This window comes from Ceratotherium simum, chromosome 3, assembly GCF_057802395.1.
Source record: "Ceratotherium simum simum isolate JZ-2026a chromosome 3, ASM5780239v1, whole genome shotgun sequence".
NCBI classification, from domain to species: Eukaryota; Metazoa; Chordata; class Mammalia; order Perissodactyla; family Rhinocerotidae; genus Ceratotherium; species Ceratotherium simum.
The window spans coordinates 45110417-45123561 of record NC_141902.1 but is presented as its reverse complement, the minus strand read 5'-3'; the positions used below and the strand labels follow the sequence as shown (position 1 = coordinate 45123561).

Sequence of the window (13145 nt, the reverse complement as noted above, 5' to 3'; positions counted from 1 at the left end):
TATACTGTTTTTATCCAAGAAAGTAAATAATGGTTTGTGCCTGGGATCTAAAAGAAAAGAGAAACAACTTTGTTAAAAAAAAAAGGCAGAAACAGGCCAGCCCGGTGGCGTAGTGGTGAAGTTCAGCGTGCACCGCTTCGACAGCAGGGCTTCGGATCTTGGGCACAGACCTACACCACTCATCAAGCCATGCTGTGGTGGTGACCCACATACAAAATAGAGGAAGATTGGCACAGATATTAGCTCAGGGCCAATCTTTCTCACCAAAAAAAAAAGAAGAAACAAATGTGCAAAAAATTCAGTATGCTTGACCTCTTATTTCTAAGATCTGTTTGATTTTTATTAGAGGCAGAAGCAGGCATTTTCTAAGCATAGGAATTTATGTAGCAGTGGATGGAGAAGTAGGAAATGTTACTGGTAAGTGTCTTTTAATTCAATGCTAATTTTACAGATTTTTAGATTATTTCTGGTCTCATAATACTAAATAATAACTACAGTGCCATTCATTAAGTTAATAAGGCCATTGATAAATTAACCGTATTGTAATTTCACAGTCCAGGCATTCTAGCATGAAGTTGTTTTGTACTTCTTATAATCTTTTGTGTGTGTGTGAGGAAGATCAGCCCTGAGCTAACATCTATTGCCAATCCTCCTCCTTTTTTTTTCCCCCAAAGCCCCAGTAGATAGTTGTATGTCATAGCTGCACATCCTTCTAGTTGCTGTATGTGGGATGCGGCCTCAGCATGGCCGGAGAAGTGGTGCGTCAGTGCGCGACCGGGATCTGAACCCGGGCCGCCAGTAGCGGAACGCGTGCACTTAACCAATAAGCGACGGGGCCAGCCCCTTATAATCTTTTTAGAAAGGATTTAAGGCAGACTGACTTCATACCAAAAGTTATTCTTTAGTAGATCCAGTTATAGGTACGGCATTGTATATTTGAATGTAAATGTATTACAAGGAAAAAAAATGTTCAAGAAAGTAGAATAAATCCACTTGGTTGAATATACTACAAAGCTGTAATGCCCCTAGTAAAGTTTATAGTTGTGATTAGTGAATGAATGTTTACTAGTGTTGTTTTTCTTATCTTAATATATAGCAGTTTTAATGTCCTAAAATTTTCCTTCTTTTTGAAGAGGAGAGAGATGATGAGTCTTAGCTATAGGATATCTTCCAGAATCTCTTATTTGTCACCATTTTAACAAGATCAACAGACAAATGATGGCTTGAACTTTAGTTTCTCCTGTTATCAAGAACCTTAGAACATGAATTAGCAAATTAAAAATAACACCAACTTCCAATTTTTAAAAAGATTTTTGAATTGATGCGAATACAATATTAAATCTAATTTGAAAAAGAAGTGGTAGATTAATATAGGACAAGGGCAAAAGAATAGCTTTAGGGATTTGTGTTTTCGTATAAAGGCTCTCAATTGTCATTCATTGTGCATATAAGGAGCTTGGAGGTTATAGGTTATTTTCCTCTAAGACTGTTGTCCCAGTAACTTACTGCTTGACAAAATGTTGGGGATCTTTAAGAATAGATTTGCAAACAATATACTTTTTTTATGGTCTGGACCAGTGTTGTGTTTTTTGATGTTTTAATAGTTTTTAACATTGTGAAATTTGGGGTTGTACATTTTTGTGTGCCCATCACCATATATATGTCTCCCTTCACCCCTTGTGCCTACCCCCCACCCCCCACCCCCATTGCCCCTGGTAACCACAGTACAGTTTTCTCTGTCCATGTGTTGGTTTATATTCCACATATGAGTGAGATCATACAGTGTCTGTCTTTCTCTTTCTGGCTTACTTCACTTAACATAATACCCTCCAGGCCCATCCATGTTGTTGCAAATGGGACGATTTTGTCTTTTTTTATGGCTGAGTAGTATTCCATTGTATATATATATATACCACATTTTCTTGATCCAGTTGTCAGTCGAGGGACACTTAGGTTGCTTCCACTTCGTGGCTATGGTGAATAATGCTGCAATGAACACAGGGGTGCAAAAGCCTCTTTGGATTGTTGATTTCAGGTTCGTTGGATAGATTCCCAGTAGTGGGATGGCTGGATCATAGGGCATCTCTATTTTTAATTCTTTGAGGAATCTCCATACCGTTTTCTATAGAGGCTGCACCAGTTTGCATTCCCACCAGCTGTGTATGAGGGTTCCTGTTTCTCCACATCCTCTCCAGCATTTGTTGTTTTTTGTCTTGGTGATTATAGCCATTCTAACAGGCGTGAGGTGGTATCTTAGTGTTGTTTTGATTTGCATTTCCCTGATGATTAATGATGTTGAACATCTTTTCATGTGCCTATTGGCCATCTGTATATCTTCTTTGGAGAAGTGTCTGTTCATTTCCTCTGCCCATTTTTTGATTGGGTTGTTTGTTTTTTTGTTGTTCAGTTGTGTGAGTTCTTTATATATTATGGAGATCAACCCCTTGTCAGATGTATGTTTTGCACATATTCTCTCCCAGCTGGTGGGTTGTCTGTTCATCTTGATTCTGGTTTCGTTTGTCTTGTAGAAGCTCTTTAATCTGATAAAGTCCCACTTGTTTATTTTTTCTTTAGTTTCCCTAGTCTGGGTAGGCATGTCACTGGACCAGTGTTTTTTATGCTGTATACACATTCGGAATTCTGCGTGCAGTCATCACAAAGATGAAATTTGATTGTACGGTCGAGGCTTTTAAAAGAAACATAACATGTTTAATTGTAAATAATTGGAAACAACCCCAAATTATCAATAGTAAGGTAATACTAATACTATTAATACTAATAAGGTATTGATAGATAAATTATGCTATATCCATGTGATGGAATGCTATGTCAGCATTTCAAACTATGCTTCTAAAGAATATTCGATGATATGACAAACTTTTGATAAATTGTATTAGTCGGGATGACAAACTTTTGATAAATTGTATTAGTCGGGACTCTTTGATATAAGGGACAGGAATATATGTCAAACTAGCTTAACTAAAAAGAGCAGGTATTGGCTCACATCGCCAGAAGTATAAGTATGCCTGGATTCATGGCTCAGATGATGGTGCTGGGTCTTTTTCTGTTTCTATCTCTTACTGGGCTGCTTTCCTCACTGTATTGGCTGAATTGCCTTCACATTACATCGCAAGATGTAATGCAGCATCTTCTTAGTATCATAACCCTAAAGACAAGTCAGTGCTAGCACTGACAACGAAACCCTAGGAAGGACTTTTATTGACCCAGCATAGGTCTCTGTGAACCACTCACTCACTGTAGAGAGGGAGATTGGTTGCTTGCCCTCCTCTGTGGGAGGGGAACAGTGATTGAAAACCCTTACTTGGGAGAGGAAGGGTTATCACCAATGCTGTGCACACAGTGAACACATATCCATTATAAATATGTAATCTGTATTACAGTTTTATTGGGTTGGAGTAAAATTTATTTATTTTGTTGGATGGGAAAAATAAAAAGTGTCTGGAAAATCTGAAAAGTGTCAGGAAAATTAAAGTTTGTTTCTTGCAATCCTTTCACAGTGAACCTATATTACTTTTATTGCTGGGGGGAGAAGGGGCAGGTTACAGGGTACAAATGATGAACAAAAATCTTACTTTAATCTTGGGAGGCCAAACAGTGATTTTGTCATTGCTGAAAATTTTTTGGAATCCTTCTTACAAAATTGTCTTCAGAACCTGAAGCATCTAGCTTTTTAAAATAGATAATACATGCACATGGTTCAAAAATATAAAATATAAAAATAAAATTTCCTTTCCATTCTTGTTCTCCGTTTGCTGAGTTCTCATTCCTCCCCATAGATAACCAAATACGCATTTTTATCCCCTCCCTTTTTTTTTTAAACCAAGATATAGCATGTTATATATATTGTCCTACACTTCACTTTTTGTCTTAGAAATTATTCCATGTAAGTATACAAAGAGCTTACGTTTTTCTTTGTACAGCTGCATTGATTGTATGGGCGTACGATACTTTATTTAACTAGTTCTCTATTGATAATAATTTGGCCTGTTTTCTTTTACTTTAAACAATGTGCAGTTTTTTTAAAAACTTCGGCTATAGCCAGGTTTTGTCCTTTCGGTAGATGTCAAAATTGTATTCACAGTCAGCTTTGATAAATAAGTTGGGCCATCAAACTGGATGATGCTGTTTTAGGTTAGAAACATCTAACTAATGAAGTTAGTTTTCTTGAGAATTTCAGAAACATTACTTAATAATCCATGCAGTATAATTGGAATAATTTTACTACCTCTTAGAGTTACTACTTCAAATAAAAGTATTAGTTTGAAATGTAAGTTTTGGTGCATTTTCAGAAAGTTGCATTACCTGATAGGGATACTGTGTAATGTATGAATGAATACAGATGTATTCATCTGTATAATGAAATTAGAGAGGTCCAAACAACAATAAGTAAAATAAGTAATGGGAGACAGCTCTTATGTGCTAAGAATAAGATAAATTGAAGGCTTTTCACCCCTAACTTAAATTTGTAAACTATGCATATCCAACAGAGTGAATTTGTACTTGTATCTTATATCCCAAAATGAACATATAGAGACCTCAGCTAGAATTAGAAATTTACTGTAGGGTTCAACCCCGACATTTGACAGGAGAGGAACTAAAGCATCCAGTGTGAGTGATTTACCTCAATTTACATGGCAGATTAATGGGAGAGTCAAACTAGAGCCCAGGTCTATGACTTTTATGATGTCTCTCTTTGGAAAATTTAATTTGAAGACTGAAAGTTTAGAATAAGTAAAAGAATGCTCTAATTTACACCATAGATAAATTAGGACCCATTAACTTTAGTGAAATTTTTAAAAGTTTGGATAACTTTATGAATGGCTAACCACAAATGGCTGCCTAGGACTTGGATTATATTTAGTCCTTAAGGATAGTGAGACATTGCCCTTTATCTCTCTGTATGCCCAGCATCTAGTACAGCTGTAGATGAACTATGGAACTGACCCTGTTCAGCAGTGGCTACCTTCCAGCATAGAGTCAAAATTGCCCCTGGCTATCGTGTGTTGTGTTATTTTGGAAGATTCACTCACTCTTCATTTCAATTAAGCAAACACCTGAGCATTTTGTAATATACCAGCCTCTGGGGATACCAAGATGAGTAAGAGAAAGTTCTTGATTTTGAGAAGCTCATGTTGGGGCAGGTGAGGGGAGGTGGGAACAACGTACACAGAAGGCTCCATGTTAAAGAGGTGCATGTCATGTAGAAACATGACTCAGGGAAAAATTTATTTTGCTAAGAAGAGTTGGAAAAAGAATCAACAGGTAAGCCTTGATGAATAGGTTTCCCAGGAGTGTTAGCGCTGGGGAGCATCATAGGAGAAAAGTGGGAAGTTTATTAGGAGGGGAGATGGTTTAGAATTCCTGGCAGAGAGAAAGTTTATGCCAAAGCAGAGATTGTAAATTGTGTGGCATATTTGGGAAGGAAGAATAGATTTGGGTGGTGTGGATGGATTAGATTGCTTTGGGGAGATGTCAGGACATGAGTTATTATATAAGTAGGTTGGAACTGTTATGAACTTTAGCAGTTTTTTTTTTTAATCCATTTATCAGTGTTCAAAAGTGCTTGCTTCTGGGTGCTGGCCCCATGGCTTAGAGGTTAAGTGCACACGCTCCGCTACTGGTGGCCCGGGTTCAGACCCTGGGCGCTCACCAAAGCACCACTTGTCCGGCCGTGCTGAGGCGGCGTCCCACTTACAGCAACTAGAAGGATGTGCAACTATGACATACGACTATCTACTGGGGCTTCAGGGAAAAAGAGGAGGAGGATTGGCAATAGATGTTAGCTCAGAGCCGGTCTTCCTCAGCAAAAAGAGGAGGATTAGCATGGATGTTAGCTCAGGGCTGATCTTCCTCACAAAAAAAAAAAAAATGCTTGCTTCTTTTGCTTCTTTTTCATATATTACTTAAATTCTTCTTTGTTTTTTAGAACATTGTTAATATATTGATTAAAATTTCAGTTTCTCTTTTAAAATACATTTTATTTAAACTTTTACAAATTATAATTATCCTCCTATTCATCTGGCATAAGGGAATTCAGTTTAGCAATATTTATTTAATACTTTTCCTATATTCCCTATTCTGACTGATAGCACTGTGTGTAACCAAGTCATCCATAGTCGTTAGAGATAACTTGATATCCTTTCATCTTGTGCCCATGTCATGGGTGCTTTATATTTTACATCCTTAACATCACTTGACATCTTCTATATTTATCCTATCCCCTTCCTTTTCTCCTTATTCTACTACTTGGAATCAGGCCTCCATCATCTCCAGGCTAGACTGTTGTAAGAGTATCCAGTGGGCTACTTCATTGCTACCAGAGTGCTCTCCCTAAAACACAAATCTGATTTTTTTCCCTATAAAATCTTTTAGTGGCTCTCCATTTGACCTAAACTCCTTACTAGGCTTCAGTAGTTCTGTTCCTCTGTCTGATACCAGTTTCTCTCTCATCAACTCTTTATACACATCCTGTGCTTCAGCCCAATTAAACTATTCATGGTTCTTCCAAATATGCAATGCCATTTCAAGGTTCCATGCCTTTGCACACATTAATTGCTTTGTTTCAGATGCCATTTCTCACCCCTGGCAACTCCTATTCATACTTTTAGACCTGGTTCAGGTAACTTTTCTTTTCTCTGTCTCACTCAAGAGTAGTTGATTCCTCCTTTTTTGAGTTGCCACTGTACTAGTATGTGTCTCTATTATTGCTTTTATTGTGTTATGTTGCTGTTTCATTTGCATATCTGTCTCTGACCATGAATAGCTTGAGGTGAAAGACTTAATTTGCATTTGTTTGAGAAATACTTAATTGCAAGCATATACTAAGGATCATTATCATTGAGTATAAATAATAGATATCTATACAACAGAATTATTCTAAAGACTTTTCAAAATATCAGTTTAAAAAATCATGCTAGTGTAATAACTGAAGAATAGTTTGCTGTAATGCACAGCTTGTATTAATGTTGTGATTCACTGAGCTGCAAATGACAGGTTAGTGATGTCGTGGAGGCTGGTTCAAACCATATGAACATGGTGTTGCAGATCATAAAGAGGAACTGCCTAATTATAAGAAGCCAATAAGTAACATATCAGTTGTGTCAGTTCTCATGTATTTAGCAATAACATTAAAGAGTTGAATTGCAATTATACAAAAAATATTTTACATTCCACTTCTTAATCCATATAATATGAAAAACTAAAAGACTACAGTCACAAAATGTTGAGGGCCAGAGTAAGTCTTATCTTGATCATTGTGATTTTGGGGAGTTATAATATCTGAAGTTGAGAAATATCATTAATCTGGAGCCAGTCAGGTCCCAGAAGTTGCAGGTAGCCAGTCTTGTACAAAGTTAAGAGGCATTCAGTGATTGAATGACAATGTACTGTGTTAGACATGGTAGGAAATGTAAAGGTTCTTGTCTTCAACACTGTTATAATCAGTTCAGTAAGTTTCAGGTAATTGAAATTAACCTTATTAATTCCTAAAATATTTTCAGTTTAACCTTTGCTGGCACCTCCACGTCCTACTACTATCATGTGTAGCTCTCAGCTTCTACTTCCTTCTTCTCATATCCTGGACTAGTTGTATTTTTTCTAATCTGTTATAGGCTAAGAAACCAAAAATAAATGGGCTTTGAGTGAGAGTCCAGATTCTTAGACCCCGTGATAGATGTAAATAAAAAAATTGTATTTCCAGGTTCAGGGGTGCATTCTGAAGATTTGGGTTGCAGAAAAGTCATTTTCTGAACACTTGACTAGAGAAGAACTGATTGTCAAATGTGTAGAGTAGGTTTTATAGCTATGATTCTTTACTCCAAGTCTTCCCGGGGGAGGTGACACTTAAGCTGTAATCTGATGCAGTAGTTAACCAGGTGAAGAGAGGTGGAAAGAGAAGGGAGTGGCATATAAAGGTGAGAAAGAGTTTGGCCACTTGTGAGGTAAGGCCAGGGTGGCTGCCTCAAAGTGAATGAAGGAGAGCTTAATAGGAGATAGGATGCATAGTCAGGAGTCAGATTTTGATGATTTTTGAACTTGATTTTAACAGCAGTGGGAAACCATTTTTAGAAGAAGAATGAGGTAATTTACATTTTATGAAGATTATTCTGGCTGCTTACCGTGAGAAGATTGGAAATTGAAGGTTTAAAAGGAGAATGGGAAGGCTCTTATAGTCTGTGGAGAGATGAAAGTGGCTTGGTAGGCTAGGGTGGTGGCAAGGGAGATGGGGGGGAAATGGATGGATTTGAGATTTACGTTGAGGGTAGAATCCATAAGGACTTTTTATGTTCCAGCAATGTGACTGCTTTTAGTTCTTTGGTTATCTCCCATTATGCTGTTTTGTATCTGCTGTTCTCTTTCCCCTCTCCCACTTTGTCTAGCAGGCAAAATCCCATTTATCTTTCAAAACCTAGCTCAGAAGCCATCACTGTCACAGCATCGTTTGATGTACAGTTGGCTTGTTCATTCTTTATTAATTGCTTTTTTAGTTTGATCAGTTTCGTCATAGTCAAACCTAGATTACAGGGTTAAGAAGTGAATGAGTGATTATGAAATTTATTCACTGCCCAGAATTTGATCTCATCCCTAAGAGAAGTATTCCAAAGAATTTTCATATGTTAAACATAACTGAATTCTCGATCTTAAATCTGAGACTTGAGTGCCAGTGCTTCATGTCCATACACAAGGAAATAATTATCCTCCAGAGGGCGCACATTACAAAGCTACTGTGGTCAGATAAAACTGGTTTTATACTAACATCATGCATCCCCCTCCATCTACTGGTCACAGGAAAAATTCATCTTATGTTCATGTATTTTTGAACTTTCTAACACTACACTCAGTATACCTTTTTCATTCTTGTACCTTTATGAAACATTACAGAATTTTCCATAAATATCTCTTTAAAAATTTATTAACTGTATTTGGATTTAGAAATAACTCAATAATACTATTCTTGTCTTTTTGTGTTTACTTCCAGGTACTATTCTTAATTTGACATAAACTTGCCCTTTGTGATGACTTGTAGCTGAAGGAAATAATCTTGTGTCTTCTTAAAAAAATAATTTTCATTATACTAATCCATGTGTATTTTATAATCCTCATCAAGTTGAATACTATCTTGGAACTGTTTTAAACTCTTGTTTATCCTGCTCCACGCAATAGTTGTTTTACTCCAATTGTCCTTTATGCTCTATTGTTTCAGTACTAGGAACTGAATTTATGTGATAAAAGTCACATAAAATTATATAAATTCATTTGTTTTACTTATTTTGATTAGTTATAAAGCTAATTAAAGTACTTTAATGTAACTAAACAGGTAATGTGGAATGCACATAAGGCAAATATTCTTATTAACATGTTATATTTAGCAATAGATTACTCTGCCATATATAGATTACCATCCTGGGTAGTTAGAACATGTTAAAATAATGAAATTTAGACTGGGAGTAGAGAAAATTAGATTATGGAACTACAGATGAATAATTAGCATTTATGTAATAATTAGCATTTATGTTGATTTTTCTCGAGTACCATGACCAACAAAAGGTTAACAGCTACAGAATTGGAGGTCATTAACCAGTATTATTTCTTTGCATTTTGCTTTTATGTTGATTCTATCAAAATTATAGTTTTGACCTGAAATAAAGAAATGATTTTTCTGTTCTACTATCCACTTGATTTTGGCTTTTCCCCTCGTTTTTTAAATAATAGTTAAATATCAATGGCATTTTACCCATGTATTCAAGGTTGTTTTGTTTTGTATAAATGTGTGGTTTTTCTGTCTTAACAGTATCCACCTTTTACAGTGCAATATGTGGGTTTCTTTTTTTTAATATCTCGTGCTTTCTAAAACACAGGAATACTCTGAAGATAGTAACTCCGAGCCAAATGTGGATTTGGAAAATCAGTACTATAATTCTAAAGCATTAAAAGAAGATGACCCAAAAGCAGCATTAAGCAGTTTCCAAAAGGTTCATATTTTTTTCTGGGTGATTCTGTGTCTTGAAGTTTATTTGTTTTAATGATGTCTTAGATCAAATAAGTTCCAAGTGATTTTATCTCAGAAATGTGTTTTGGATACCTATAGAGTAAGTCTGCATTATGCAGCACAAGTAAATATTTCAAAAGAGCTATCCTGTTGTTCTTTGCAATCACGCTATCTATAGTGTAGGGCCATTCTCCTGAAAAGCTAGTATGGTTCTGGCAGAAGGAAAACCAACATGATGGTCAACAGGTATTATCCCTATAATCTTCTTCCTTCTTTTGGGGCCAGATCACACAGGTGTGGTTTCATTATTTGATAGTGTGATTTCTTGACTACTAATACACTTTTGGTTTATTGTTACCAATGGATTATTCAGGGGAAAAAAAAGTATTTCTGGGACTGTATCGTAATCAAGAAGTAGTTCTTATTTAGTCTTTTGATGAAGGAACTTCAGAATAAGCTCACTTATCCTTAAGTAAGCATTTTAAGACATTTCTTTTTTTAAGCCTTTTAAATGGCATTGAGAAATAGTGGACTTCTTGGGGAAGTGTTTTGCATGCATATGATGTAAAATTAATTTAAAACATAGACATTGGGTGTCATTAGAAAATAACATTAGAATTAAGTTAGACTAAAAATTTCTTCTTTTTTTAGGTTTTGGAACTTGAAGGTGAAAAGGGAGAATGGGGATTTAAAGCACTGAAACAAATGATTAAGATTAACTTCAAATTGGTAAGATTTGTTTTGAGGGGAATCAAACTAGTAATGAAATAAATTCTGTAGGTAAAAACCGCATGGCAACAAAATGCCATTGTATGTACTTCTCTAAAATAAGTCTATTGATATGTTTCCATATTTAGCCTACTTTTCATTTGTGACTACAATATTAAGTAAAAAAAAATTCTTCATAGGATACAAAGTTTTCTGTTTAAGAAAACTTATCCTTTAGATACATGGACAGTGTTTGGCTGCATTATTAATAGAGTGACTTTTCCACAAACTATGAGTGTTTATTTTGGAGTTTTAAAATTCTACTTTTTATTATAAAGAGTTCCTCTTCCACTGATTAGAGCCAAAACCTTAGCGTTATTCTTGACTCCTCTCTTTGTCTCTTACCCCAGTAGTCCATTGGTATATCCAGGTGGCTATATATATCTTCAAAATATATCCAGTATCTGACTGCTGCTTATCATTTCTACCTCTGCTACTCTGGAAGCCAATATCATCTCTCACCTGGGTTATTTCAGTAGTCTCCTAACTGGTCTCCTTACTTTCATCCTTGCCCTACTACAGTCTGTTCTCCACAAGCAACAGAGTGATCCTTTTAAAATATTAGGTCAGATTATGTCGTTCCATTGCTCCAAATCTTCTAACGATCCCCACTCCCCTCAGTAAAATCCAAATCCTTACCATGGCCTATAAGGCTCTAGGTCAGCTCACCCTTTGCTGCCTTTCTGATCTTGTTTTCTGTTCTCTCCGTTACTGGCTTCTTGCTGTTCCACATGTCATCCCAAGCACACTGCTATGTAAATGCTTATACCTGCTGTTTCATCTACCCTAGATGTTCCCCTCAGATAGCAATATGATTCTTTTCCTCATTTGATCATGTCTCTGTTCACATGTCACCATGTATCAGATGGCCTTCCTCTGACCACTCTGTATAAAATAGCATCCTTCCCATCATCACTTACTTTCACCTTACCCTGCTGTTTTTCTTCTTTGCATATATCACTCTTGATCTGTTTACTTCTTGCCTTTCTGCCACCACCACCACCACCCCCCCATAGCTGGTACGCTCCATGAGAGCAGGACTTTGTTTTATTCAGTTTATATTCCTAGCACCTGTAATAGTGGCTGGCATTCAGTAGGTGCTCAAATATTTTGTTGAATGAGCTCATAGATAAGCTGGAATTGTCATGACATTGTACTCTCATAGAATTGCCAGTCTTCAAGAGTACAGGGTAGAAGCGGAGGGAAAAAGAAGCAGTTAGTAAATGAGAGGCCTAGGTACAGAGGTGAATCTTATGATCCTAAGGGTAGAGGAATTTTTAAGAAAAAGATAAAGTAGAGCTTAGATTAGCAGAGGTAAACACTTGCTTCTGTGGCAAATGGAAGGATGGCAGATAATCTGTTACCACTTTCTTTTTCCCCTGTCTTTGTATTTCCCCCATGCATCCTTCCTCTCCCCATTAGCTTCTCTAGCCCATCTGTCTGAAATTGAACTCCCTGAATTGACTAGTACCTTATCCAGTTAACTTCCACTAACTTCCACCAATCTTGCATCCAGCCCTTCTTGATGTACTCACTCTGGCATCCTCACCCACCTTCAATAGGAGGGGCCCTCCATGACATCTCCTACAGAAACTGTCCACAAAATGTTTTAGCACATTTCTTCCCTCCAAAATATCAAGACTATTCACAACATGTTAAATGTTATTAAGTATATTGTATATTGCATTTGAATATAGTTACAGAAGGAAAACTATCTATGTTGCATTTATCCTTTCTAGTTCTACTGCTCTGATATTCTCAAAGTATCTCTGTGTTGCACAGAGCCCCTGTGCTTTCTTTCCATTTATTGTTTGTAAAAATATTAAATACAAGTATTTACTATATTTAAATTAATAACTTAGAGGGCTGTGGAAGAAGCATCAGGTGTCTCAAGGGACAGTTTTTGATTAAACAGTTATAGTGACTTAGGGACCCAGTGTTCAACTCCCAAGAGTCTGAGATTTGAAATAATACCGAGAGACCCTGTAGAAATCTGCTTTCTTAACATACTAGCAGTGGTTTAGTTTATGAGCCCATTTAAACATTCTTACCCATAAGACTTGATTTTAGCATTTTACCTTGAGCCAAGATGGGAAGCAGGTAAGGGAAAAGATTATTTGTATTTTGCCTTCCTTCCTTCCTTCTCTACCTTTTATTTGCTATAGCATCATCTGTGAATAAGTTGTGGTTTACAAGAGTAGTTTTAGCTTCCATTCCTGCCCCTTTCATTTTCTAGTTTGATTAGAAGAGGACCCCTGTTGCTGTGTAGTGGTTTTGGGCAGTAAAAGTTGGAAGGAGTCATTATCAATTGCTCTATGTGTTCACCACTGCAGATAAGACCAATTTACCTAATTGTCCCTTGCTCTTT

The 13145-nt window shown here is 36.5% G+C and overlaps 1 protein-coding gene across 4 annotated transcripts in view; it reads left to right on the top strand.

Moving 5' to 3' along the window:
• Window positions 1–13145, top strand: part of COPS2 (COP9 signalosome subunit 2) — a 30790-nt gene that overhangs the window by 2691 nt on the left and 14954 nt on the right. For 3 of the 4 annotated variants that reach the window (XM_004421557.3, XM_004421556.3, XM_087427039.1), the window contains exons 2-3: window positions 9879–9992; window positions 10661–10738. In XM_004421557.3, the coding sequence (XP_004421614.1) occupies window positions 9879–9992; window positions 10661–10738 (192 nt within the window). Of the gene's footprint in view, window positions 1–346; window positions 418–9878; window positions 9993–10660; window positions 10739–13145 lie in introns of those variants that run through there. The other variant, XM_087427035.1, reaches the window with a different exon arrangement.